At 36.8% G+C, this 27,369-nt stretch overlaps 16 protein-coding genes and 1 non-coding gene across 17 annotated transcripts; 5 read left to right on the top strand and 12 right to left on the bottom strand.

The window, feature by feature from the left end:
* Window positions 1-96: 96 nt before the first annotated feature.
* On the top strand, window positions 97-2,802 carry VID22 (Vid22p; the record flags this gene model as incomplete). The annotated part of the gene is made up of 1 exon (NM_001182262.1): window positions 97-2,802. One exon carries the CDS (start codon window positions 97-99, stop codon window positions 2,800-2,802), a length of 2,706 nt encoding a protein of 901 aa, NP_013477.1.
* A 270-nt stretch (window positions 2,803-3,072) lies between these two features.
* ELO3 (fatty acid elongase ELO3) lies at window positions 3,073-4,110 on the bottom strand (the record flags this gene model as incomplete). The annotated part of the gene is made up of 1 exon (NM_001182261.3): window positions 3,073-4,110. The coding sequence occupies one exon, from the start codon at window positions 4,108-4,110 to the stop codon at window positions 3,073-3,075; it is 1,038 nt and encodes a 345-aa protein (NP_013476.3).
* A 569-nt stretch (window positions 4,111-4,679) lies between these two features.
* On the bottom strand, window positions 4,680-8,750 carry ROM2 (Rho family guanine nucleotide exchange factor ROM2; the record flags this gene model as incomplete). Its single annotated transcript, NM_001182260.1, has 1 exon — window positions 4,680-8,750. One exon carries the CDS (start codon window positions 8,748-8,750, stop codon window positions 4,680-4,682), a length of 4,071 nt encoding a protein of 1,356 aa, NP_013475.1.
* A 459-nt stretch (window positions 8,751-9,209) lies between these two features.
* ARC18 (Arc18p) lies at window positions 9,210-9,746 on the top strand (the record flags this gene model as incomplete). The annotated part of the gene is made up of 1 exon (NM_001182259.3): window positions 9,210-9,746. The coding sequence occupies one exon, from the start codon at window positions 9,210-9,212 to the stop codon at window positions 9,744-9,746; it is 537 nt and encodes a 178-aa protein (NP_013474.3).
* A 192-nt stretch (window positions 9,747-9,938) lies between these two features.
* Window positions 9,939-11,912, bottom strand: SSQ1 (Hsp70 family ATPase SSQ1; the record flags this gene model as incomplete). The annotated part of the gene is made up of 1 exon (NM_001182258.1): window positions 9,939-11,912. The coding sequence occupies one exon, from the start codon at window positions 11,910-11,912 to the stop codon at window positions 9,939-9,941; it is 1,974 nt and encodes a 657-aa protein (NP_013473.1).
* A 215-nt stretch (window positions 11,913-12,127) lies between these two features.
* Window positions 12,128-13,924, bottom strand: MDM30 (SCF ubiquitin ligase complex subunit MDM30; the record flags this gene model as incomplete). The annotated part of the gene is made up of 1 exon (NM_001182257.3): window positions 12,128-13,924. One exon carries the CDS (start codon window positions 13,922-13,924, stop codon window positions 12,128-12,130), a length of 1,797 nt encoding a protein of 598 aa, NP_013472.3.
* A 222-nt stretch (window positions 13,925-14,146) lies between these two features.
* On the bottom strand, window positions 14,147-15,022 carry RPS22B (40S ribosomal protein uS8 RPS22B; the record flags this gene model as incomplete). Its single annotated transcript, NM_001182256.1, has 2 exons — window positions 14,147-14,406; window positions 14,890-15,022. The coding sequence occupies 2 exons, from the start codon at window positions 15,020-15,022 to the stop codon at window positions 14,147-14,149; spliced, it is 393 nt and encodes a 130-aa protein (NP_013471.1).
* On the bottom strand, window positions 14,544-14,754 carry SNR44. The gene has a single exon (NR_132232.1). It is a non-coding gene; the product is annotated as an SNR44 (small nucleolar RNA).
* Window positions 15,023-15,932: 910 nt separating the features above from the next.
* Window positions 15,933-16,265, bottom strand: YLR365W (uncharacterized protein; the record flags this gene model as incomplete). Its single annotated transcript, NM_001348862.1, has 1 exon — window positions 15,933-16,265. One exon carries the CDS (start codon window positions 16,263-16,265, stop codon window positions 15,933-15,935), a length of 333 nt encoding a protein of 110 aa, NP_001335802.1.
* Window positions 16,266-17,072: 807 nt separating this feature from the next.
* On the bottom strand, window positions 17,073-17,402 carry GRX8 (glutathione-disulfide reductase GRX8; the record flags this gene model as incomplete). Its single annotated transcript, NM_001182253.3, has 1 exon — window positions 17,073-17,402. The coding sequence occupies one exon, from the start codon at window positions 17,400-17,402 to the stop codon at window positions 17,073-17,075; it is 330 nt and encodes a 109-aa protein (NP_013468.3).
* Window positions 17,403-17,745: 343 nt separating this feature from the next.
* YLR363W-A (uncharacterized protein) lies at window positions 17,746-18,003 on the bottom strand (the record flags this gene model as incomplete). Its single annotated transcript, NM_001184486.1, has 1 exon — window positions 17,746-18,003. One exon carries the CDS (start codon window positions 18,001-18,003, stop codon window positions 17,746-17,748), a length of 258 nt encoding a protein of 85 aa, NP_076903.1.
* A 309-nt stretch (window positions 18,004-18,312) lies between these two features.
* On the top strand, window positions 18,313-18,969 carry NMD4 (Nmd4p; the record flags this gene model as incomplete). Its single annotated transcript, NM_001182252.3, has 1 exon — window positions 18,313-18,969. The coding sequence occupies one exon, from the start codon at window positions 18,313-18,315 to the stop codon at window positions 18,967-18,969; it is 657 nt and encodes a 218-aa protein (NP_013467.3).
* A 475-nt stretch (window positions 18,970-19,444) lies between these two features.
* Window positions 19,445-21,598, bottom strand: STE11 (mitogen-activated protein kinase kinase kinase STE11; the record flags this gene model as incomplete). The annotated part of the gene is made up of 1 exon (NM_001182251.1): window positions 19,445-21,598. The coding sequence occupies one exon, from the start codon at window positions 21,596-21,598 to the stop codon at window positions 19,445-19,447; it is 2,154 nt and encodes a 717-aa protein (NP_013466.1).
* Window positions 21,599-21,784: 186 nt separating this feature from the next.
* Window positions 21,785-22,081, top strand: YLR361C-A (uncharacterized protein; the record flags this gene model as incomplete). The annotated part of the gene is made up of 1 exon (NM_001184659.3): window positions 21,785-22,081. One exon carries the CDS (start codon window positions 21,785-21,787, stop codon window positions 22,079-22,081), a length of 297 nt encoding a protein of 98 aa, NP_878134.3.
* Window positions 22,082-22,339: 258 nt separating this feature from the next.
* Window positions 22,340-24,076, top strand: DCR2 (phosphoprotein phosphatase; the record flags this gene model as incomplete). Its single annotated transcript, NM_001182250.1, has 1 exon — window positions 22,340-24,076. The coding sequence occupies one exon, from the start codon at window positions 22,340-22,342 to the stop codon at window positions 24,074-24,076; it is 1,737 nt and encodes a 578-aa protein (NP_013465.1).
* Window positions 24,042-25,361, bottom strand: VPS38 (Vps38p; the record flags this gene model as incomplete). The annotated part of the gene is made up of 1 exon (NM_001182249.3): window positions 24,042-25,361. One exon carries the CDS (start codon window positions 25,359-25,361, stop codon window positions 24,042-24,044), a length of 1,320 nt encoding a protein of 439 aa, NP_013464.3.
* Window positions 25,362-25,733: 372 nt separating this feature from the next.
* ADE13 (adenylosuccinase ADE13) lies at window positions 25,734-27,182 on the bottom strand (the record flags this gene model as incomplete). Its single annotated transcript, NM_001182248.1, has 1 exon — window positions 25,734-27,182. One exon carries the CDS (start codon window positions 27,180-27,182, stop codon window positions 25,734-25,736), a length of 1,449 nt encoding a protein of 482 aa, NP_013463.1.
* Between the last annotated feature and the right edge of the window lie 187 nt (window positions 27,183-27,369).

Genomic DNA, 27,369 nt, shown 5'->3' with positions numbered 1-27,369 from the left:
GCAAACAATAAACAACACATAACATGAACCATCAAGAGATGGGAAAGAGAGAGTTTGCTGGCAGCATCCACAGGATAAACAAGCACGAGAGCACATATGAGAGCGATGGACACACAGGTACAGAGTGCTGAAAGAGGATTGGTGTTGCCTCCCATGAATTCAACTGTATCGTCGGCGACGGCGGCTACGACGGCCACAAATACGGATACAGATACAGATGGAGATAGAGATGAGGAAAGGGAGTCGTTAGCAGAGGATGGTAGCGAATGGGTGCCCGCATATATGCTTACCAGAGACAGGTCACGCTACTTGGGCCATTTTCTGGGTGTAGACAAGATGCTGGAGGCAGTAAAATGCAAGTACTGCGGTGTGATAATAAGACGGCAAGGAAACAGCATAAGCATGGCGGAAGCCTCGCAAACTCATTTGTGGAGCACGCATAAGATAGACCCGAATGCCAATTACTATAGCGGATGGACGGGCGTAGAAGCAGGTTCTACTTTTATGGTCAGACCACCTTTGAAGAACCATCAAGGCGGTAGCGCCACAACGAACAGCATTGCTAACCTGCTGGAAATAGACGAGGACTTTTTGAAGAGAACTAGGGAAAAAGAAATGGCCTTGCCTCTTGTGCAGTCGCTTGCGATCATAATTGCATCAGAAAACTTGCCTCTGTCGTTCGTAGACAACACTGCCGTACGCCTTTTGATCAATCAGAACGCCAACTCACTAAGCTTCATTGACCATGACTTAATTCTGAATGCTATCAGGTCCATCGCATATAATCTCGATAGAATCATTCAAAGGACAGCTTTGCGAAACAATTCCGATTTGTCGTTGATTATCGACAAAAACTACTTACTAATGGACCCAACCGATAGATCTAATCAGTTATCAAACAGGTTGAAGAACCAATTATTTGAAATGCAAAAAATCAATTTTTTCTCTCTAAGCCACTCCGTTTGGAATAACACGATATCTATATTGAGTATTCAGTACTATGATGATTTTCATTCCCAAGTAAAGACTTTACCCCTTATCATCCAAAACTTACATGAATATAACAATGACCCCAAACTATCTATTCCAGCTCAACTGCTCAAAATCTCACAAGAATTACCTGGTTTACAAAATACTGTGATTTCTATCACTCTACCAAGATCTCAAATAGTAGATCTACTAAACGTAATGGATAGCCAACCCTTTTTCCCGAATACGTATACGAATGCTAAAAACTATTATCACAATTGCATTATTTCCATAATAAATTCTGCGATATTGCCATTGTTCGGTACGCCTAAATCCGCCGATATTACGCATCCGAGACAATCATCATTCTCCAAAGAACCTTTGACTTTATTGGACTCTCTAATTGATTTGTCAAATATAGATATTTCGAATTCCATTTTTTCCAGAATCAATTCTTTTTTGGATGATTTACAATCTAATTCGTGGCAGTTAGATAAATTCCGTTCATTGTGTGAAAAATTTGGCTTCGAATTCGTTTGTTCGAAATTCGATTTATCCCGTTACTCTACCGCCACCGTTTCACTGCAAACTTTTTTGAACCTTCGTCCCATAATAGAAGAATATCAATCTTCTATCCAAATTGAAAAATTCAACGAAATCGACTTTCAAATAATAGACTATTTATTAATTACTTTGAATTCCATCAATAGAATACTAAAGTTCTTTACTTCTTCCAAAAGCTTAAACTTTACCTATGTTTTGTTCGCCATAATGTCTATTGAAAAGCATCTGTTGTCCACCTTGGGCAGCCTACAATTTCAACGGTTAATTGCACCATTTGAAACATTTTTGTCTAAAATTCAAGAATTCAAAACCATTTTATTTTCAGACGATATGAACCTTTTAGCAATGTTCTTGTGTCCTGCGATTTTATTCGAAAGAGAAGTCCTGGAATATTCTTTTCATACCATTTCACTTTCTGAAATAGTCGACAAACTTTCTACATCAATTTTCAGTTTATTGAAAAGGTTTTTGAATTTACACACAATAGGCAACGTTAACAACAGTCATAATACTTCCAATCATAGCAACATGAACATTCACACTGATAATCAGACGAACAACATCAACAATAGAAGCGGCAACAACAGCGACAATAATGATAACGAACATGATAACGACAACGACAACCACTCGAATTCAAATACGCCCGCATCAAGAATAGATATAGATCCTACTGGTGGAGAAAATTCTGTATTACCGGAACAACAACCACAGAATAGCAATAATAACCTATCATTTGGTTCTCTTAGCGATACCCATCATTTATCGGACTCTACCATATCAAAGGAAATAGATAGTATCTTTTTACAAATCATTCAAGAGGACTTATATGATTACTTGAGTACAGTAAACTCCATCGTACCCATATCTTACAGGTCGTATTGTGAACAAAGCAATTTCATTAGAGATAGTGGCCGTTTCAAGAAGAGAATAATAACAGAGGACTCTATTATTGGAGAGCTAGAACAACCAATGAACTTCATTGAAGAGTTACTTGATATCCATGTTCCTGTGTGTAACGCGTTCTGGTCCCAATACTTAGATAATGATGCTGGGCCGATAATTAGAATTTTGTTCAAGATAATGCAATGTCAGTCATCTTCCTCCATTAGGGGAGAGTACTCATTTTTAAATGACTTCATTCCCAGAGTACATCCCGATTTAACTCAAGAGATTATTAAAATTAAATTATTCAATGATCAATTCGTGGCAAGTAAAGTGGATTACGACTTGGACACTTTACAAACTGCAAGTCAGTATCTTCCATAGGACATACAAAGGAACAAAGTCTGTTTGTTTTAAATTTTAGCTGCTATATAATTTTATTTTATAATTGTAATGTATCACTACTCCTCACTGTAAGCGTGCAATTCTTTGGGCAGCTAAGGAAATGATTAATCAAAATGGGAAAAACACCAAGCCAATAATCTATCATTTCTATAATAATGATTTCATTTATCGTACATATTTAATATAAAGAAAATGTTAACATTTAATTTTTTTCTTTTTCATTCGCTGTCAAAAATTCTCGCTTCCTATTTAAGCTTTCCTGGAAGAGACCTTGGTGTTAGAGGTCTTGACACCAGTAGAAGAACCGGATGCAACGGAGCCGGAAACTTCAGATTCCTTCTTGACTGTCTTTTTACCACCTTTCTTGTAAGATTGGATGTAGAAGGAAATAAACAAAAGCAAATAAGATGTTAGAATCAAATACCCATAAGCAGCAGCAGCCTGAGTACCATAACAAGTACCCTTGTTTGGTAAAATACCGTCCAAGTATTTGTGAGCATAGAATGTATAGGTAGCAAAGTAAACAAATACCAAGTCAATCAAAAATTGAATAATTTGGAATCTAGTGACCCATTGCTTCCACCAAACTCTAATACCACATGAACTCAAGAAGTAGTACCAGTACATGATAACGTGAACACCCAAGTTTAGTAGGATAACTACCCATTCAACAGAAGTACGACCAATTAATTGAGTGTAGCACAACAAAGCGGTGGCACCGTGATGGTAAGTGTGCAAAAACAATAACTTCTTTCTTCTCAAAACTAAAAACACAGTGTCAATCAATTCTACGAATTTGGTCAAATAGTTCAAATAGTAAAGAGTAACTAATTTTGGTGCGAAGGCTTCCTTAGAGCAGATAGACCAGAATAGACCGTTGTGATAAACCATAGGAACCAACTGTTCTAACATCAGCAACCATAAAACTAGAGAAATAGAAGTCAAAAACAAGTTGTGTATCTCGAAAAGCAATTTAAACTTTAATGGAGAGGCGTTCAAGGCGCGTAAGATAGCTTGGCCACCAAAGATAATAATGTAATAAACGATAATAATACTAACAGCATGATACCCGTTAGCCAAGAAAGTCTTATTGTGAATAAACTCGAATTGCTCAGCTGGATAGCCACTAAAGTATTCAAACACTTTGGAGAAAATTGGCCATAATTCAATACCGAATGGGTTCTCAATGGAAGGAACATGAACCTTCAAGAAACATGAAGAAGAAGAGTTCAAAGACTGGAACTGGTCGGCAACTGCTGCTATAACAGTAGATGTGGTAGTGTTCATGACTGTTTATGTTTCGTAAACAAACGGAAAAAAGCCGAATAAATAAACTAGAAGTAAGCTTGAAGCGAGTGAAGAGCTGTCAAAAACCAATCAATGACCAAATAAAAAGACACCAGATATGCGGAAAATACACAGTACCTAACTGGGGTAATAAGTTAAATAAAACTTCAAACAAGGCTAAACAACAAACAGAAGACTCCAGATAAATATTTTATACAATTATTTACTAAGAACCTGTGAAAAAAAAAAAAGACAAGCCAAATGCGTAAGCCAACCTTTTGTTTATTCACAGTCTGGAAAATTTTCTGAAAATTTTTCACTTTGTGGACGGAATAAAAACTTCGAAGCTTTGGGAAGAAAAATTTCGCGTTTTTTTTTCTCGCGTCATCAATCATTTGCATACAAATCCCTCTGACGGTGAATTATCATTATTATATTATAAAATTATTATTTATGTCGTTTTCCACTATTGTCATCAATGTTTATTATTCATAATTCTGCTCCTTTTACAACTTTAGTTATGCTTTTTATTCTAAAGAAAATAAGGAAAGTCTATATACGTTGCTATCTTAACCCCAGAAATCTAACGACGCAACTGTATCATACCCGCGATAATCCTCGTAGCAGTACAGGATTTCTTGAGTACTTGTTTGTAGAAGTCGAATCTTATCAGCAAGGACGCAACGAATTAATTCGCCAGTTTCAATCTTTCTGATCTCAATGAAGTTGCTGTCGAATGCCAAGATGTACGGGTACCAAATTGCAAATTTTTGGGGCTCTCCCTCCCAATGAATAATATGCGATTCTTTCTTTCTCCAACCCTGATTATTGACAAAGAAGGCAAATTCTGTGTAACACAGCAAAAACATATTTCCCACACGATAGATTGCCATTGGTTTCAAAGTATCCCTTAGTGCAAACTCTAATGATGTATCGGCCGGATCTAACAAGGATTCATGAGCATTCTGTGAAATGCTAACGATCTGAAAACCCTTTTTACAGCCAATGCATAGGTTGGCCTTGAGAAATGAAATAGAGACAGGTTCAGAATCAAAAATAACCTCGGTGATTTTTTTCTTGAGACTTTTTTTGTTACCGCTACCACTACCATTTTTTTCGGCCAATAATGGATGTTCATGCTCGAAGTACTTAATTGAATGCGATGAACTGTGTGCAGTCACGATTAATCTCTTACCATTGCAATCTCCTTCTGCGAAGAAACTCACATGATTGATCAGTTCCTTGTGATGCTTTTTGAAGAAAGATGTCCCATTACCTTCTGCTTCGATTAATGACAGCGGACAACTGTATAATTTTTTATCAATTAAAAGTATGATTGATTTGAATTCTTCTAATACAGCAATTTGAGTGATATTATTTCTTTGTACTAGTTGGATTGGAGTTGAAAAAAAAGCAGAGCTTTTATGTCTATGATCTTTATTCTGCTGTCTTTTAATGTTGCTCATATACAATCCAGAGTTCGTTGCAATCAGAAGTTTTCTACCCCCATCACAGGAAGTAACACTGTTAATTTTGTTGGTGTAATCGAAGAACCTATCGCTCATTTTCGTTACATTGAACATCTCCGTTTTGCTTATAATAGCTGCTTGTCCTTGCTTTATTTTTTCCAAAAGCGTTTGCAATCCAGCGTATTGCGCAGCATATAATGTAACTTGATATCTCTGCTTGGCACCGTAGTATAAGAAAGTTATTGCGTTTTTAGGATTACTCGTGTTGTATTCTGGTTGAATTACAGTTCCTGAACAATCTGGGTGGTCTCCAATATATTTCCTCAACGCAGGCATATCTTCACCTGGACATGCAAATAACAATGGCAATGGAATGGGCCTTTGGAATACCTTATGCTGGTGCCATTTATTAACTGCTTTGGCCTTTAAAAATAAGAGCATATTATCTAGAAGATAAAATTGTATGTCACCAACAACTGTTCCGTCCGATTTTGACAACTCCTTCCGTGATAGTATACCTTCATGTTTAATTTTTCTCCTTTCGTCATTTAATCCTAAATTAACGTATTCGTTTTTGAAAAGAATCTTTTGTTTCAACAATTTTACATCATGTCTATCTTGTGCAGCACCACTTGCTTGATCAATCCTTTTCATAAAATCCCTTAATGCATCCATGGCTTTGCTTAAATCTTCATAATCACTTTTGTCCTTCTCGGGGTCAGTAGATTTCATGATTTCTTTGACCAATAGCATATATCGACCTGGTCTTGAAACACCTTGAGATAAAAACGAATCAATACCATGACGTAAGGAGGAGCTCATCATATCGTCATCAAATCTAGCAAAATAGGGATTGACTGATCTTTGGGTTTCAATCAAGTACTTCGCATATGGTCTTGAAGCGACATATGAAACAAATGGTTCAAAAAATGGAATGAATCTTAAAACAATGTCCCCAATTCCTCTCACAACTGGTGAACTTCTTTGCCTATCAGTTAAAGCCTTCAAAAAACGTCTATTCACTGAATAGATATCGTTTATATGTGCAAAAACATGCTTGATGAAATTTTTTCTAATATCTGCTGAAATAATATTTGTTTCAGCCAAAGTCTTCATGAATGTGTCTCTTGTAATTTCTAATGATTTTACAAAGTTCTTCTCCGTGATATAAACTTCATAAATAGCCTCTTGTCTTTTTATTTCCTTTTTTGGTAAGTTTTCCCAATCCTCTTTAGATACGGAACTTGTCCAAGATGGCTTTTCTTCGTCATCATCATCCAATGCCATTGATATATTACGTTTCAGGCCGCCATTTGGTTTCAGATTTAACCTTGCTTGTTGCTCAAGACGTCTTGGACACGAAATAGAGTAACACAAAGCGTCTCTTGTGCACGTAGGGGAATAGCATTCCGCCAGTAATGTAAACACACCATTGACGTTATGAATGGCTGCAGGGTTCTTTTGCTGGGACAATGAACTACTCATATGTAGCCTCGACCCTGTCAAAGTTGCCTGATCACTATTCAAAGATGAAGTTGAACTTGATGGAACCATTCCGGAATTCGGATAAGAGTGGTTCCCGGAATTAAAAGATGATGAGTTTGGGAGTAGCATCAGTGGATCATGGGCGTTTGTGGAACCTGTTCCTGTAAATCTTGAGTTATCTGTAAATTCGTAAACTTCATGTGGTGAATCTCTTAACCTGTGCTCGTATACCACATCATGGAACAGCTTTTGTGCATCTAGTGATCTACCAAATAACAAGGCTAAGTTTCTATCAGAAGTTCTAATGATAGCACAGATGACATCGACTGCCTGCTGCCCTGTAAATGCGTCACGGTAAACTAATCCATCCTTCTTATGTTCCCCGAGTTGTATCGAACTTTTAAATTTTGTGGCGACTCTTGACAACAAAGCTGGATATACCTGAGGTTTTTTTGATGAAGCGCTCATAACAGGTCTAGATGCCGACAAAGGTGTCATACTACTTCTACGTGGAGAAGATAGAGAAGTTCCTGAAACCGAAGTGTATCTTTTTAAAGCTAATGAGGTGGAAGAAACTCTCGTTTTAAGACCCAACCCAATATTAGACGAGCTTCCCATAACACTTGAGGAGTTTCCAGACCCGTGGACATTATTTAGGCTACTGTGACTGTTTGAAGAGTGATGATGATGATGATGATGATGAGGATCTGAGAATGGGTTGGAAGTTATATCATATTTTTGCGTAGCTTTCCTGCTGTTAGAAGTCTTCGATTGAAAAGATGATGCAATATTTTTTAGAGTAGATGAGTTCAACGACATCGATCTAGATGATATAGAATGTGAATGTTGAGGGTAATTACTGTTACTACTACCCACTTGATAATGTGCGCCATTATTATTAGTATTATTATTATTATGATTGTTAATATTATTATGCTGAATATGCTGGTGATGTTGGTGCTGTTCGTGCAAGTCTTTGGAACTTGGTCTCGAAAAGAAACCAAACCCTTGCAAAGGCGATTTTCTAGCCTGTGTAGGAGTGGTTGATGCACTGCCGGTGGAAAAACTGCTCTGCTTCTTAAGACCAGCAAGTGCTAGTTGCGGGAGCGAAGGTTTCCTCTTAGGCACAAAAGCTGTAGTACTTTTATTCTTCTGGTAAACTTCATTTCTTGGAGACATTGGAGGCAAAGGGTGGTCATTATAGTGCTTGGCTTGTCTACTAGCACTATTACTCGTTGAATATATATGGGACATCGATTTAGCATGAACAATGGGATGGGAAGATGTGGCATCTCTTGCCTTCTTTGGACTGCTCACAGGTGTATTATCAGCACTAGACAAACTTTGTGTATCTGGAACTTCCTTAATATTAGTCTGCTGCGATAAAATGTAATTTGAGCTTTTCCCCTTCATTTCGTTATTTGGTATATCAGAATCATCGATGGCGGCTTCAACTCCAGAACGTCTCCTCTGCTTGGCAATAATGATGTCATTAGCAATGTCTTCAGAAAGCAGAACATTTAGATTCTGGATATTTTCGATTCTATTAGGCAGCAGCTGAGAACTTATGTCTCCGTGCGAGTCACTATCAAAAGTAGCGAAGGAATCTGGCCTCCTTTCTACACCAAATATTTGGGAGTATATGTCATTTCTGTCCCCTAAGCTGTCAACGTTGGTTTCGCTCATAACCGCAGGAAAAGAGATGAATTGTCCAATTAAGTCAGCAGTAATAGAGCACTGTAATCGATTACACTAACAGAGCGAATGAATATATTAATGACCACAAACAACAAATAAAAAAATAGCTATAAAACAGCAAAAAAAAAATCCAGGAAAACCTAATCGGCTCAATACTGTTATTAAATTAGGTCGTCAGTACTCACTGGTCATAATGCCCTTTAAAAACTTTCTTCAAGCCTTAGGACCTCGGACTTCCATACCATTGTTTTCACTATCATTCTCTCTCAGTTTCACAGACTCGGCCGTTACGCGGATCATCCACCACGAACCCCTATCCTTTCCGTTGCGGTTTGGTTTAGTATAACAATGAATAACAATAAATTAAACACTTGGTGCGCAGTAACAAACATCAATAAAGGAAGATTATTGGTATTATCAGTCTCTCCACTCCCAGTATATTAATAAATGCCTGCGTATCACTCGACTTTCCCTGTAGATCCTAACACTGACCGCATGGTAGGGAACTTTGCGCTTCTGCCCTTGAACACTAAGTTCAGGGGTCCTGCATACCCCAGCAATTCCGATTACGATATTATCGACGAGTGCTTGGACCTATTTCGTGCCAATTCCTTCTTCAAGAATTTTGAAATTAAATCACCCGCCGACAGAGTGCTCATCTACGGAATTCTCTTTATCAATGATTGCCTAGCCCATTTGAAAATAACAACGTCATTTAACGAAGCCGTCAAAGTGTTAACCAATGTGGCCTTGGACAACTTTACTTTACCAGGTACACCGGGTTTCCCTCTGAATAATGTTTACCAAGTTCCAGTACAAGATCATAATTCGATGGACTTGTTGAAGACTTATATTCAGCAATTCCGTCAAGAATTGGCAATGAGACTATTAGAAAGAGTCTATAGCTCTACAGATTCTAAGGAATATCCCTCAAAGTTTTGGTTGGCGTTCACAAGAAGAAGATTCATGAACAAATCTCTATAAAGGTATACGGTGCAAGGAAAATAATAAAAACTAGAATTTATGGGAACATAATAATCCACATGCAACTTTATTTGAACCGAAAATTTGAAACGGGAAAGAAATATATAAATGTATAAAGTATAAATACGTCAAAATATGCTTTAATGAACGATATACACGTTAATATACAAGTCTTATTTGTGTTTTGTTCACTTATTTACCTTGATTCTGCTGGTTTTTTGTTGCGCTTTGGAATAATTTTAATGCCCTACCCTGTAGCGCATCCGTAGCTTTTTTTATTCCGTTTACATCAATTGACATGTCATTTTCGTTAGCCTTAAAATTCTTTATAGCTTGTCTCAGAGCTTTGATGTCCTCTACGATATTAGAATACTCTTTTTCGCTAGAAATCAGTTTTTCATATCTTTTAAATAAATTCTCAGTATCACTTATCATAATGTCAGCCTTAGAGATAAGCTCTAACCTTTGCCTGATCAAGTTATCTTGTGCCCTATTTGCATTTGCTTCTTCAATAAGTTTTGCAATTTCCTCTTCGCTTAACCCAGAATTTGGTATTACAGTAATGGATTGTTGTTTCCCACTACTTTTCTCAGCGGCAGATACGTTGATGATACCATCCGCATCGATATCAAAAGTAACATATATTTGGGGAATGCCTTTAGGCAAAGGGGTGATTCCTGTAAGTTTCAAATCACCAATCAACTTGTTGTTACGCACTAACCCTCTTTCACCCTGAAAAACTTTGATATCAACACCCGCTTGCCCATCAACACCAGTACTAAATATCTCTGTTTTTTTTACTGGAACTGTCGTATTTCTAGGTATCAAGGGTGAGAACGCTCCTCCAAATGTTTCAATCCCTAATGTCAATGGTGTCACATCCAAAAGTAAGACATTCTTTATTTCACCGGATAGAATACCACCTTGAATAGCTGCTCCTAAAGCAACTGTTTCATCTGGGTTAACACTAGAATTTGGAGACTTACCAAAAAGATCTTTTACAACAGATCTAATCTTTGGCATACGGGTCATACCACCAACAAGGATTACTTCATCTATATCCTCCGGTTCGATATCGGCATCTTTCAATGCTTGCTTCACAGGTGGGATAGTCCTGTTGATTAATGACAAAGTCATATTATCCAGCTCTTCCTCTGTCATTGGCACTCGTAGATGTTTGCTTTTGTATACAAATGGAAGTTCGATAAAAGTTTTCTTCACATGGGATAAATCTATCTTAGCTCTTTCAGAAACATCTTTTAACCTTTGCATTGTCTCCCTGTTCTTCGTAATTTCTTCCCGTGTAATTTCAGGGTTTTCATGAATGAAGGTATCTATAATATAGTTTACAATGACGTTGTCAAAATCTTCTCCACCTAAATGCGTGTCACCATTAGTAGCACGAACCTCAAACACGCCATCTTCAATGTCCAAGATGGATATGTCAAATGTACCACCACCCAAATCGTAAACTGCAATTAATCCATTATTCCTCTTATCATCAATTCCAAAGCTTAAGGCGGCCGCAGTTGGTTCGTTAATAACTCTCAAAACATTTAGGCCAGCTAACTTGCCGGCATCTTTTGTGGCTTGCCTTTGAGAATCATTAAAATATGCTGGAACTGTAATAACTGCCAAATTAACCTTTTCGCCTAAGTATTCTTCTGAAGTTTGTTTCAGGTATTTCAGTAATATAGATGCTATCTGGCTTGGTGATTGAATGAGACCATTAGACGTGCTGAGATAGGCTTGCCCATTTGACTCACATTTGACAATCTTATATGGCATAACAGCCATATCTCGCTGAACTTCCTTGTCGTTGAATGCACGGCCAATAAGTCTCTTTGTAGCAAAGAAAGTGTTTTCAGAATTAATAGCATTTTGCCTTTTAGCTGCCATCCCTACAAGAGTTTTCATTTGATCTTTATTCTGTGGCGAGCTTTTGACATCAAAGGCAACTATAGATGGTGTGGTTCGTTGTCCTTCATCATTTTCTATGATTGTAGCTGATTTTTTGTCGTTAGAATCACGGATATATGCAACAGCACTATTCGTGGTACCCAGGTCGATACCAATGACCTTCTTAGTCAGTTGAGGGTTCGTTGAGTATAGTAATCGTGAATTGATATTCAACTTGAGAAAGTTGAGTCTACCAGATTTAAGCATGATTTTTGGATTTTTATTCCGTTGATTTTCTTCTTCTATGTGAAGTAAATATCTAAAGAAATCTTGTAAAAGTAGTCGTACTTTTGATGCTGCTGTTTTTGACTTAATACTGTTAGAAAATGTATACACCGTTAAGGAAAGGCCGCTCGGGCTGATAAAAAAAGGTGTAATAGAATGTGTCAGGATGCTACTTTTGGAAACCTCCTTAAATATGACTATAAATTATGTAAAGGCTGTTCATCATTCGCTAGATTGGAAAGCTTTTCCTCTATGTAAGGGTTTAATTGCATTCTACGCCTTTCTTTGTCATAGCCTTTGAAAAAAAGTCCCCAGTCAGTTCGTGGAACAACGGAAGAAAAGCTCTCCCACAACTTATCATTATCTCCCTGAAAAGGCGTTAGTCCTTCAGCCAGGCGTACTCTTATATCACCCAAGATATCTATTGTTGTTATAAAAACTTTGCCGTCCACTTCATATTGGTTTAAGGCACATAAAGTATCCTCAGTTTCAATATCCGTATAGAAATATCCAATCTTATTATTGTCATCAAGAAGAACGTAATCCCTCTTGTTGGACCAGCAGTCATTTGGTTCCTTAAGAGCATTTTGTCCAATGATGATATTCAAATCACCAAAATTATTAGCGTTAACGTAGTTCAGTAAATCTCTCAACATCTGGCCCCGTAAACTTGTCATTCCAGATTCAAACATGCCATCGAAAAGATCGTATATAAATGCAAAATACATCGTCACATCTCTGGGAACTTCCACTTTTCCGTATGGAAACATATCGCGTAATCCGTGTGCTCTGTTTGGATATCCCTCAAATGGCCTGGGCTTGCATCGCAGCAGTTCTCGAAAGAACTCCGTCAGAAGATGTTGTATCGATATTGGTTCTAATAATGCTGGTAAAACTGTACTTTCAAAATTTTCTGCGTTATGGAAGTTGTTCGACCAAACGCTCAAAAGGTCCTCTTTATCAAAAATGTATGGCTGGAAATCCTCATTCACGGTAACAAATGCCCGTCCATCTGGAAAGTCTGGTTCAGACACCACCAAATGATCTCGAGCAAGATATGAATCAACGTTATATCTCTTAGTGATAGCCTGTATTATTGCTAGAATGATAGTTTTATAACCTCGTCCTTCTCGGGAATATACTCTTAGTAACATGAAATCCTCTCTATGTAGCTCCCTTCCTGTGGCCCTATCATTTGTTTGACCCACTGAATCATGAGGTTGTGTGAAGCAGTCCAGATAGTCAGTACTGATTGAGATTAACTTGGAAACCCTAGTCACCGGTCGTAATTTCAAAAACTCTTCAATTTTTTTATACTTTTGTAGTAGATCGGAACATATTCCATTTAATATGAATTCTCTAGCATCTAGTAAGTCATCAAAAGACGTATCAATGGCAGATAATCTTAAATATATCATTTCAGCATCCCTTGAGGCCATATTATTAAGATTTTTCAATTCAGCGGCATTTGTGGGATAAAATAAAGGAAATACGTACTTATGTCGCACATTTTTCAACAGATAGTTTGCATACGTGATTAAATCAAGTGGTCTTTTATCAGGTATGTAGCCTTGTTTTATAATCCTATGCAGAAATGTAGCCAGTTTGTAATGTCTAAATTGGAGGATATGCAAATATTTCTCTCTGAAATGTTGGGGATTTGTTTCTTCAGTTAACCCCCATAATAGACAAAAAATTTTATTCTCCCATTTTGCTCTTCTTAAATAGTAAGAATACCATTGAGAGACGGGTATAGAATCGTAATCATTACCAGTTAAAATATCTAAGCTTTCTCGATTTATCCATCGGTCATAGCATCTTCTTTTCCAAATTTCATCACTTGTAATTGTCAAATACAATCTTCTGTTAATTAAACACAAGTTATGCAGGTCAGACGTCCCGACCAGCTTAGAAATACAAAGCCATATTTCTGGAGGTAAATGATCTATTGTGAAGGAAGAACCAACCATAAAGAGGTTTCTCCTCTTTGTCATGTATATGTGAGCCTTTTAGTAACTAATACCGAAAAATTGTTCAGGTTTCTCTTCGATTCTATACATATGCTCCTCCAGCTTTCACTTATTATGTAACATAAACAATTTTTCGCTATTACGCAAAAATACGGTTCCTTGAATATCTGAAGCTGAGAAAATAACCAAAGAGAAAAGACGGATATAAGAATTAATATTATATATGTACCACTACTAAAAACTTACTTAATAGACAAAACCCAAGATTTTACCGGAAACGTGCTTTCTTCTAGCTTCCTCATGGTCCATAATACCCGCAGAAGTAGTCAAAATAACGTAACCGAATTGTCTGGCTGGCAATAAGTTGGCGGTCCATTTTTCAATGTCACCAATCTTAACGTTAAATCTTGGGGAAATAACACCACATTTGTTCAATCTACCGTTCAGTTGGACGACAATCTTACCAGATCTGTGGTCGTCAATGTATTCGAATTCGCCAATGTAACCTAAATAAGGAGTAAATGTTAGTATTGAAGAATCTCATGGAGCGTTGTTGATTCGAAATTTTTGCTTACTTCATAAAAAACAAGAAAATGTTGTCTAAGTTGTGCGGAAGAATTTTGCCATTGAAAATTTTAAGAGTGAGATTTTGAGGAAAAGTAAACGGTAATGGATATAGTAGCTACACATGAGGTGTAATCCATAACCGTGTAAGAAGCATTTCCACATGGGATTAAATATCCCGGACACTTAAAAAACAGTATGGGACTAAGCACAAAGAACATCTTTTACGAGTCTTTGTCCAGTATAAATTAGTATACTGCCCGATCACACCATCTAGTTATCAGCCCGGAGTAAAAAACAATGGCAATAATTATTTCTTCGTTAGAGTTGCGCAACATTGAACTTGGACAAACCTCGTGGTAACATTTAAAAATAAGCAGAAATTGAAACACATGTGAAAATATTGAAAAATAGTTGGAACATACCATGCTTTTGCATAACTTGTAAAAACTTGATGATAACCTTGGAAGAAGGTCTCAATAGAACCTGACGTTTACCGGTCTTTTCGGCGTTATTAATGGCATTCAAAGCATCAGCTAAAACGGAAGAGCGAGTCATTTTTTACCTAATTACTATGTTTTGAAACGTTAGTATTATACTTATGCTTCGAGCTCTCGCATCTGATCTTCTGAAAAAAATAGTGGGTTAAAATGTGTCCTCCGGTTTATTATCGGTTACAGTGGTCTTGAAAACAGTACAAAATTGTAAGTATCCTAAAGATATAGGAGTTACAATCCTACGCACTTCGCCTTTGAATCACCATAGTTCTTTCGTAACAGAATAAACTGAACCGTAAAACTGAAGATGAAAAGGTAAATAATGCGGTTGTAATTGCGTAAAAATGGTATCAAAGACTAGAACTCTTGTAACAATATCCAAGTTCAACCGAACTTAAGAACATTTACATTTCAATATATTCCTTCCCTCCAACACATGGGCCCACAACTGAGGAAAATAATACTTTAGAGTTAAGCTACTTTGATTCTTAAGCAATCCCTGTTTACTTGTCTAGCGCAATTTTAAAACGAAAGACAAACGACCAGCAGCAGACAAAAAGTACAAATTTACCCAATACTTTTCAATCAACCTCAGCGGAGATCTTACCACACCTCGTCCACATACTTGTTGTTAATGTGGTATCTTATAATTTATTTGTTCACCTTAAATGTGTGGAAATTGACTTTGAACGTCTCCATATTTCAAAGGGAAGAGAACAATTTATCCAGCGTAGAAAACTTTTTAAGAGAAATGAAAAAAAAAATTTCTGAGAAAAGTTGCGTCCGTCATTTTTGACGGTAATTTTAGAAAAAGTTAGGGTTCTAGGATTACTGCGAAACGTAATGCATAAAGAATAATGATAAGAGTGTTCATTGGAAGTCTTCCAATGCTGGACTTGAAAAATAGGGTGTCGTCTTACTGGCACTTCTCGAGCACTCCGGTTGCGAGAAGAATAACGGATCATACTTGTTTAATGTAAATAATCATGAAATAGAATGAAATTTTGAGCAGCAACACTTCTTGAGCCATGTAAATGAAAGATTGTAAGAATAGTTGCAGTTCCAAAGGATTGATGAAGCTTAAGAATCTTGGTCTTTTTTTTGGTATAGTCTAATTTCGGGCTAAATACGATACACAAGAGAAAGAGTTTTGCAAACGAAAGTAAAACGCATGGCTGACGGCGACTTTCGAGCAACGATCCAGTTGACCTTGATTTGTCAAGTTTCTGTCTTTGTAACAGCGAAGCATTACGTAAAATAATGTGGAAATTCCCTTTGCGTTTTGAATGACGTCCTTTGACCATTCATCGGCCTTTCAGATGGTTAGCTTGCAAAGAGATGTCCTTTGAAAAGAAGTAATGCAAAGGCACATGTTCATTCGGTCTGATTACTTTTAAGTATGCAACCGAATTGCATATAAGAAAAGAGAACTAGTTATATGTGGCAGAAACTTTCCTTTTAAAATTATTTTAAGTTTTCCATTATGTATAAGTAGGAAAGTCCGGCATAAACGAATAAAGTTGTTGTGTGACATAAAATCGCTAAGAGCGAAGTGGGAGGTAAATGTGCATAAACGGAACAGATGAGTATGAATTCACCGTCAAAAGAAACACAAAATTGTCTATGCGGCAGTGAAATTCTGCATCGCAATGACATAGCTTAGAGCAGTCAGAAAAGTGATTGTACATTCATGTGATAATTTGACGCGGAGACTGTGTAAAGTCTTTGACATTTTGTAAATGAAAGGTATACATTAAATTACATTTTTCACCTAAATTTTTAGTCATATATTTGACTTTCATCTTCTATGATATTGGTATTTTTAAACTATCATAGATAGTCATTATTTAACCATTCCAAAATGAAAGAAAACGGAAATGGTGCTTGGAGCGCTGTCTTTCTATATGACACTGATGAAGGTGCTTAGCGTCAACGTTTTATGGGAACAATCTCTTGGATATCTTTACATATGGACTGCTAAAGAAGAGGTTAATGAGGAAGCGCTCACGCTTCTATAGAAGGAAGAATGGGAGGCCTTTATTTGCTTACCCGTGTTTTCGAAATATTCCAGACATATTACGTACATATTAATATAAAAATATCCAACCTGTTCAAGGCAGAAGCCCGATTTTAGTCAATTCCTCCTCAAGAGTGCCTTTTGCTTCAAATCTATGCAATTGACTCTCAGTACCCCAGAATTTACCATTGACAACTATCGTTGGTAAGTTTCTGCTACCAACAACTTTTTGGAACGCAATTCTCCATTTTTCCTGTTCGTTTCTTGGAAGTGAACCAATATCAAAAACGAAAACTTTGTCCTGTACATTCAACTTATTCCAAATGGAATTAGCATAGACGCAGTCGGGGCACCAGCTGGCGGATAACTGGAAATATGGATGAGATTTGATCATCTCTTCAGCTTTAGTAACAAAGGCAGACATTATTTGATGTTGTACTTATTCTATAAATATGCGATATTTACTCCTCTTCTGGCCAAACTGGGAATACATAATTTTACAACACTTACGTCTGCTTAAATAGCAAACCTGTGTCGATTTTTTTTACAAACTGTGGCATCAACACTTAATTCACCATATTGTTAAATTTCTCGCGGGAAACAAAAAAGCAACGCATTTTTTCTATTGGATAACTTAGAAGTTACAAAGCTAATATACAAACACTAGGATCAAATTGGACTATAAAAAATTTGATGAGATGTACCTAGATAGTCCTTACCCGAAAATAAATACCTTTCAATGATGGGCGAATCTTATTCACTTGAAATCATTTAGAGTTCTTCTTACCTTTTTCCAACTCCTTTCTAGTACCTCTCAACAACTCCAAATGCCCGACTTTACTCGCAACTAATCTTTCAGTGGTTTCGGTAAGGGAAGAGCTCTTTTTCAATTTCTTCAGATGTTGCAAAGATTTCTTTTTTGATTTCAATTGCAATGGGGCAGCTTTTCTCAAATTTTTTTGTTTCTTTGTGACCCTACGGGGGTCCTTGGCTTTCTTAGTAACTTTAAGTGGTTTTTGAGGCATATTGTAGCTTATGGACTTTATGAATACTAGTTATCTTTACAAAAGGTGCAAGTAATAATACCATCTCATCGTTAATAAACTGATGTATACTACTATTTTCCAAAAGAACCTGAAAAATTCAATACCTTCGTAAAACGTGACGACTTTCATAATCTCAGAAATTGATTTGAAGTAACAATGAAGAGCGCTTTAATTTAAAAGTTAGTGTAGTGGTGTTATAGAAGAATATTACACCTGCTAATATCATTCATTCGTGAAATATAAGCACCTTCTTTCTTTCCAATTTTGGTCTCCTCAAAAAGCAGGTTAATGACACAATATAATTTCATTATAGATGCTTCAGCTTTTGAAAAGGGTCTAGGCAACATCAAGAGGTGGTGCTCGGACTGTACAGAAGCTGTGACTTTGAACTTTTATATTCCAACATTCACATTAAATGAATTGGATTTCCTTCAACAAAGGCGTAAAAGTTTTGCAGCTCGAGAATCCTTGAAGTTTATCGATAGATTAGATGATTCTAAATTTGCTAATTTGAAAGTTTTTATCGAATTTCCCGAAGTTTTAGACATTATTTTATGGTCAGATGTAATGGAACATAATGATAGTTCTGGAAAGATTAATATTGCAAAATTGCCTAAGAGATTAAAGAATTTGTTGAAAAGTTGTATTTACAAATGCTACCTAGAAGGAAATGAGGGGCTACATTGGTTTTTAATTAGTGAAGATCCTCAAATCCGGGAAATGGCCATGCAATGCAATATTCCTTCCTGTTCAATTGTTGATGTAGATTCAATCTTGTCCAAGGACATGAATGATAAATCATTTAGAGAAAGTGAAAAATTCAATAATATGATGCTAAAAAATGGCACTAAGGAAGAAAGCGAAAACGGTAGAGAAATTATCAGGACTAACTTCAATAAAACAGTTTACGCTTCTAGAGGTACAGGCGAATTGTGGTCCCCATAAAAACAAGCATTTTTCAAATATTTCAATATCATTTTTGATAGATGGCTTTATCTTATGAGAAAAATTGGTAACAGATTATTCATGTGAATGAAACTCTATGGATTATTTCCTTGCTTTTGTCTATCTACCTCCTTTTCCTAGAGCAGGTTATTGAGAAGATATCAATGGTTTGATATCACCTCGCAAAGAAAGGCCTGTTTCTTCGTGCTTCCATCTGTGCGGTCGGATTTTTTTATCAGAATTATCTTACTTGATTTTATTCCAGGGGTATGAGAATCAAATACCGTCATCTAGTTTGGTCTTTTTTTCACAATTGTGATTTATGATTACTTAATCAGCGTAATTGAAAAAAAAAAACCGGTAAATAGCAGATATATTCAATAAATGTCACTAAATATGATATATATGTATTATTTGATAAAAAATCGGCCAGAGCACTTTAGTGCCATAAAAAGAATTAATAAGTAGCCCTTTTTCAAATTATGTGTGCATCCAGCCATGGATGCTGCAGCAATTCAAGGGCACTAGGCCTGTATTGATAATCCAACTCAAATGCCTTTCTTAAGAAATTCTTTCCTTCTGACGTAGCCCAGGAAGGTATCTCGGGGGTCGTGTTTGTGCCTATTTTGAAGATCGCTTGCATTTGAGAAAAATCTGGGAAAGGATGCTTACCGGTAAACATTTCAATGACAACACATCCTGTAGACCATATATCCGCTTTAGCAGTAGTAGCGGTCTGTTTGACCACCTCTGGTGACATCCAGAATACGGAACCTTGCAAAGAAGCTCTCTTATTTTGTTTTTTATTCAAAGGTGATAATTTTTTTGAAATACCAAAATCAGTAATTTTTACGCAACCTTTGATATCAATCAAAATATTTGCACCCTTGATATCTCTGTGAATAATGTTCTTCTTATGCAAATACGCAACCCCAATCAGTATTTGCCTAGTGAAATTAGTAATCAGTGATTCCTCAAATGGACCGTAATTATTCAGCATGGAGGAAACCGAACCCCCAGGAACGTATTCAAGAAAAATATTTAAATTTCCGCCTTCTTGAGAAGCACCATAATAAGTAACAATGTTCTCATGATGTAACTCCTTCAATAAATTCATTTCATGCTGTAAAGCATCAACCATCTTTCTGTGAATATTTTGATTGGTTTTTGGATGACTTACCGCCCCAACATCTTCTATTTTCTCTTGTTGTTCCTCCTGCTCATTATTCTCATCAGAATTGGCTTGTTTATTGTTGTCTGTGGGAACACCAATGTTATTATTTTTTATCTCCACTTGCTTTACTGCCATTAGTTCACCAGTGTGAGCATTCATGCCCAAGTAAACACTCCCAAAACTGCCTGATCCAATGCAAGCACCTTTTAACCAATTCTTGGGCGTGGCAATTTTCGTCGGTAATGAAACAATGTCACTGTCCTCCCCAAAGAAATCGTGATCTTCTTCTTCACCAGACTCTACACTTAATAGTTCTAACTGGTTAGATATGGCATCATTATCTTCTGGCCTTTTATGGGCAAGCTTCGGAATTTTAGTTGTGTCAAGTTTACTGCTTAATCTTGTCTGATCTAATCCTTGTAATAGGGCCATATCAACAGCGTTTGAGTGTTTCAATAGTATGTCACCGATATTATTTGATTCTGCACTTAAAGGTCTTCTTTGAGCAATGCTTAGCCTTGCTGAATGGCGAAATGACTCTCTCATCGTCTTTTGCAACCGCTTCATGTCTGTATGAGGAAAATATCCGGCCAAATTGGTAGAAATAAATTCGCTAGGAGGCCTCTGATTAAAAATCTGTCTAATTCTGTCCTTTTCTGTGTTGTCGATCCGGAGTTTCCCTTCAGCATTGTTATGCGAAATCCCCTTGTTCTGTGCCAACAAATTTGACGAGGATGGCCCAACCTGGCTCAATGCACTCAACGTTCTTAGATATAGTTTTTTGGATGTGGATATAGCTTTATCACTTGGTGTTTGGTCTTTGGAAACAAAAATTAGCCTATTTTTCTCAACACGATCATTTGCGTGGCAAATAGTGACTAATTCCACGTCATATAGCAAATGCAGTACGTTCTTGGTATAATCTAAGACAAACACATCATAATCTTGGACCATTTTAGTTACTTCTCCATTGGAGTTTGTGGCTAATAATTCATGTGGCAATCTTCTGATTAGCCTTTTCTTAATAGAATCTGCATTAAAGCAACCATTTACATTAACTTTCTTAGCGGAACCATCGTTTAAGATAAATATAACACAGTGCTTTTCAGGAATCAATTCTGAATTCATCGATAGCGTAGCAGTGGATAGAGAGCTTACTTTTTCCATCAGGTTTTTCAATCTATTCACCTGTTCAATCCGTTTATCTCTCTGGAACGATTTTGACTTCCTTAAAATTTTGAGTCTGTCTCCTATTTTGTTTACACCCAAAGCAATGAGGATATCCTTGTCGAGATACTTAATTTCTTCTTCTGTGACAAGGTTGCACTGAATAAAGCTATCCAGGTATTGAGTGCATCCTATTTCCTCCAGAAATAACTGCACAAAAGGTAAATCGTTGGTCTTTTCGTCACCAATTAGTAAGTCAGTGCCCTCTGCTGTTTGTGTCTGTTCCATGTATATTTCGTCTACCGGTGATCTTATCATACTAGCTTTATTAAGTGGTCTCTCTTTATGCATGTGTGTAAATATGAATATTTTCTACTGTTTAAAGCCATCGCGGCGAAAGCTTTACACCTTAAAAGGCTTTTAATGCTAGCCTGATAACGAAAGGCATGGTGAGGACAGCATAAAGAAACTATAATGGCAGTTAGTAATAATAATAATAATAATAATAGTAAAGAACGCACCCAAAATATAAAAGAAGTGGAGGAAAAGTTGGGCGAGAATCCAAAGATTACTTTAAAAGGGGGAGGGAAAACTAAAATCATGGATTTTGAACAGTTACGCAAGCCCCATTGCGTAAGACCCAGTGCAAGATTTCCAGTTGAAGATACTGCCGGTGGTTTATTGAGAACGGGTGGCCACAGGCCTCAGATAAGTGATGAAGAAGTCTCTAAAAGGCACCATGAACAGTCTCATGGACAAGAAGATCATTAATAGTATTGTATATAGGACTTGCTCAGTTATATTTCATTTCTATTTCATAAGCTAGAAGGCTAACTTGTATAAAGCTGCGCAGAAAGTGTTTCCATTTTACGTATATTTAGATTTATATTTTGCCTTAGGTGCTTTTTGAATTTCAAATGGTTTAGTGTTGATCTTTTTCAAAAATTAATCTTTTTAGATCGCAGATACCTCTGATACAAGTTTTATACTTAAGTATCGAAGACCAGCACCGTGGTTAAAAATCTTAACATGATCCGGTTACCGAGGCTGTATCAAAGGTACCTATTATACTTGGTAGTTTTTGTAGTGATTGCCCTATTTTACTTCCTACAGGCGCCAAGAGTTGAAGAGCACATTGGTTTCGACCTTGCACTCCCGATATCACACGTTGATAATCTATGGTTCCAAAATAAAGGTCTAGAGGGATTCTCAAATGACGATAAGCTAGTTGTAAATATAGGCTATGACGAATGTTTTCATATTGGTCGTTTTTATGAAGGATGTTTTAATCGGCATGAACTTAAATCAACTTTAACTGATGGGCACCAATACTTACAAAGGAAAAGAATTCATAAAGACTTGAGAGGTTCCTTTGGACGCAGGTGGTTTGGAAAGTCAGAATACCTTTACTATGATGTGTTATACCCTGCTTTGGTGGACTACTTTGGATCCAACCTAGAAAAGCTAAATGTTGAGGCAGTAACTGGAATTTCCAAATATCCTAAAGACAAATCGCTACCCTTTATGGATGTATCCATCACATTCGAGCCTATTAGCATAGAACTATTGCAGAAAAGGAGCTACATAAGCGATATTAACATTCTCTTTGGTGTTGATTGCATCCAGCCGATAGCAAATTGGACTCTTCAAAAAGAATTTCCCTTAGTAAAATACCGCTACAGCGAACCTGCTTATTTGACTTACAAATTCGTTGGTACTCGTCCTGTAGACACAGGAGCTCAACGGCTGCAAGAAACTGATGAAGGAAAGTTCAAAATTGTTCAGTTGGCGGATCTCCACTTGGGTGTGGGGGAGTCTGAATGTATCGATGAGTATCCAAAGCATGAAGCTTGCAAGGCAGATCCAAAAACGGAAACTTTCGTTCAACAAGTTCTTGACATTGAAAAACCGCAGTTGGTTGTTTTTACTGGTGACCAAATCATGGGTGATAGATCTATTCAAGACTCTGAAACCGTATTATTAAAGGCGGTAGCACCCGTCATTGCAAGAAAAATTCCGTGGGCAATGGTATGGGGAAATCACGACGACGAGGGAAGCTTAACGCGCTGGCAGTTATCCGAAATAGCTTCAGTACTACCATATTCCCTTTTCAAGTTTAGTCCCCATGATACACACGATAATACGTTTGGCGTTGGTAATTATATTTATCAGATTTTTTCGAACAATGATACAGAAGTCCCAGTAGGTACACTTTATTTTCTGGACTCACATAAATATTCTACGGTTGGTAAAATTTATCCTGGATATGATTGGATTAAGGAATCACAGTGGAAATACATTGAAGATTATCATGATGTGAACTTGAAGTTCAAAACAGGTCTTTCAATGGCATTTTTTCACATCCCACTGCCAGAATACTTGAATATTGAATCCAAGACACATCCCGGAGAGAAAAATCCCCTCATTGGAATGTACAAAGAAGGTGTTACTGCACCTAAGTATAATTCTGAGGGGATAACAACTTTGGATAGGTTAAGTGTGGATGTCGTCAGTTGCGGACATGACCATTGTAACGATTACTGTCTTCGAGATGACTCTACGCCGAACAAAATCTGGCTATGCTATGGCGGTGGAGGTGGAGAAGGTGGTTATGCTGGCTATGGAGGTACAGAAAGACGTATCCGTATTTATGAAATTAATGTAAATGAGAACAATATACACACATGGAAAAGATTAAATGGCAGTCCAAAAGAGATTTTTGATTTTCAGTCTATGTTGGACGGTAATTCTCCAGAATCTGTTTAAATTGCAATATATCAGCATTAAAATAATGTATGGCTTTAATCAGCTTTGCTTGATGCTTAGAAATCATTTGATCAGTGAAATACAACGGATATTGACTGTCGATCACTGATGTACTACCATAATACATTAGTCTATAGGGTAAAGGAGCCTTGAAAATTTGGATGGCTGTCAAATGGAGAAATAAAAGGTAATAACCCAACTGGCTGTTTACATATTCTCTGTGCTTTGTGGATTCGCCGGCTTGTCTAAGTAATATCTCTATATTCAAAGGTTTTAGCTTGAGCCTATTAATAACATCATTTACGCTAGAAGGTTTTTCAAAGTAAATATAGCCTCTATCTGAATTAAATAAATCCGTTGAATGGAAGATCCCTATCAGCTGATACAGTTTCTTAAACCTCAGTTGGTCCAACCTATCTTTTATTTGCACAAATCTAGAATATATGCTTCCATAGTCATCATTTATAGACTCGTCCTGCGACATCAGAGACAGTTCTGTTTTAGAATGGTTGATAGTATCATTACTCTCGAGTTGCGCCATTTCTATATTTTTCTTGCTTTTTTTCCTTTGTAGGACTTCCTTTTCTAGCGTTTCTATGGACTTCTGTACTGTTCTCATATACCAATGATTTTGATTCTTGAGTGACAAAAAGTCATCTTCTATTTTGCTGGAAATTTCATTGATTTCCTCATGGACTTGGGAAGAATACTCCAATAGTTTGTTTAATTTTAGTAAAGAGCTATATGCCAATGAAAATTTGATCTTGACTTGACTTATATTCCTTTTGTGAGAACTAACAAGGCCCTTTAGTGGCTTAATTTTTTCTGCAGCCAATGTGTAGGATCCATCTATTAAATCAAGTACTGGTGCGTTGGTGCCTGTAATTAGAACTGTGTCTTCATTTATGGGTTGTAACTTGTTAAGATCTATCGTGTAGGTACATAAAACGCACCATTTATCGTCAATGATACCATTTTTATCTGAACTTATGGTACACAAAATATCACTCGGAACTAGTCCTACCAATTTTAGGACAATCATAGTAGATGCACCAGTTAGTTTTGGTAATTCCTGAAAAGAGAGTTTACGCAAAGAACCTGATTGTACCTCGCTCACATAAAGCAGCTCCCCTCTTATGGATTCCAAGATAAAGAAACATGGTATAAATCCATCACCATATTCCTTGATCAATTTGGAGTCACCATTAGCTCTAAAGAGACTTATATTGTGAAAGCAAATCATACGAAGGTGTCTCTGTCTTCGACTGAGTAAGAACCGTTTCATATTTTTAAATTATGATTACTATCCCTAATAGGTAAAACCATCAATTCAATATACTCTTTCAAACAGCTGACTTCAGTGTCTTATTACAAAAATAAACTACGATCTTTCCGTATGGTTTTTCAAGTATGCCAGCATTATGAGTTTCCTTTTTTTCTAAAGTATAAACATTGCCAAAATCCGTAAGCCAAAAAAACAAGAAAAATGAAAGGAGTATGAAGGAAGAAGATGAAAAATATATCCCAGTAAAATAAAAATAGTTAACTTCTATTTAGGGAATTCTACTTGCATTGTACATAAATAAAGAATTGTTATTTTTTTCATTAGTAACATATAATAGGGTAATAAACATATTATTTGTACATGTAAAGGCTTCTAAACATTTAACTTGACTTGTTCATCGTTTAGGTACTTTTGGAAAGGTTGTAAAGCATTGTTAACGTCTTTTTGAACAAATTTCTCAACTTGTTGTGGAGCTCTACCAACAAAAGTGGATGGTTCCAGTAAAGAATCTAATTCTTCCCAGATAGGCTTGAAAAATTCATCCCTCTTTACTCGTTCAATTAAATCATTTTCCCCACCTTCTTCCTTGACTACTGCTGCGGCTTGATGAGAGAGCACTCTAATACGCTCATGTACTTCTTGTCTGGAGGCATTCTTTTCTACCATAGCCATGATGATATTTTCAGTAGCCATAAAAGGTAGTTCACCCTTAATTCTCCTTTCGATAACCTTTGGATACACAACTAAACCGGATGAGATGTTCAACAAAGTAGATAATAGAATATCTGCGGTTAAAAATGCACTTGGTAAAGAAATTCTTCTAATAGCAGAATCATCCAGAGTTCTTTCGAACCATTGAACGGATGCAGTTTGAACGGCGTCACTAAACAAGGAACCTAAGTGTCTAGCCAAGGAGCACACTCTCTCACAACGCATTGGGTTTCTCTTGTAAGCCATAGCAGAGGATCCGATTTGTGATTTCTCAAAAGGTTCCTCAACTTCCTTCAGGTTGGCTAATAATCTTATGTCAGTAGCCATTTTGTGTGCAGTAGCAGCAAAAGAAGACAAAGGAGCCAACACGTCAATGTCAATTTTTCTTGAGTAGGTTTGACCAGTGACTGGATATACCTTATCGAAACCTAATAATTCAGTTACTCTTTCGTCAAGGGCTTCAACTTTATCATGATTACCATGGAATAAGGCCAAGAATGATGCCTGAGTACCAGTAGTACCCTTAACACCACGTAGACCGATATCGTTTCTAGCTCTTTCAAAGTTTCTCAAATCCCACAATAGCTCTTGTATCCATAAAGTAGCTCTCTTACCCAAGGTCGTTAATTGTGCTGGTTGAAAGTGAGTCCAACCCAATACAGGCAAATCCTTGTATTCCATAGCAAACTTAGCCAATCTGTTGATGACGTTAACAAGTTTTGGAATAATAATATCGTAGGCGTCCCTAATAAAGATTAGATCAGCATTGTCTGTAACGAAACAGGAAGTAGCACCTAAGTGAATGATACCCGCAGCAGCCGGACAAGTTTCACCAAATGTATGAACATGTGCCATAACATCATGTCTTACAATGGCTTCTTGAGCAGAAGCTTTTGCGATTTCATCATCAGTGATTTCGACGTGTTTGCGCATTTGCTCAATTGCTTCATCTGTAACAACAGTTAAGCCCAATTCCTTCTCAGCAATAGCCAAATTTAACCATAGTTTTCTCCATGTGGAAAATCTGTTTCTCAAAGAAAACGTTGCTGACATTTCCTTGGAGGCATATCTAGAAGACAATGGCGTAGTGTAATTGTCATAGTCAGGCATCTTTTATATAATTCGGATAGTTTATTTCACTTTAGTTGTAGCAACTTACTGGAAAAGCTTTGGTCCTTGGGGAAGAAATTTTGAGAGGTTGGTGATGAAGTATAATTGTTTTATATGGCTACTATTAATACAACGATAATATATCTATAGATGACTTTCTTCTATATAATAACTTCTGTTTTATTTC

This window comes from Saccharomyces cerevisiae, chromosome XII, assembly GCF_000146045.2.
Source record: "Saccharomyces cerevisiae S288C chromosome XII, complete sequence".
Classification (NCBI taxonomy): domain Eukaryota; kingdom Fungi; phylum Ascomycota; class Saccharomycetes; order Saccharomycetales; family Saccharomycetaceae; genus Saccharomyces; species Saccharomyces cerevisiae.
The sequence above is the reverse complement of the archived record's forward strand: the minus strand, read 5'-3'. Positions and strand labels throughout refer to the sequence as shown.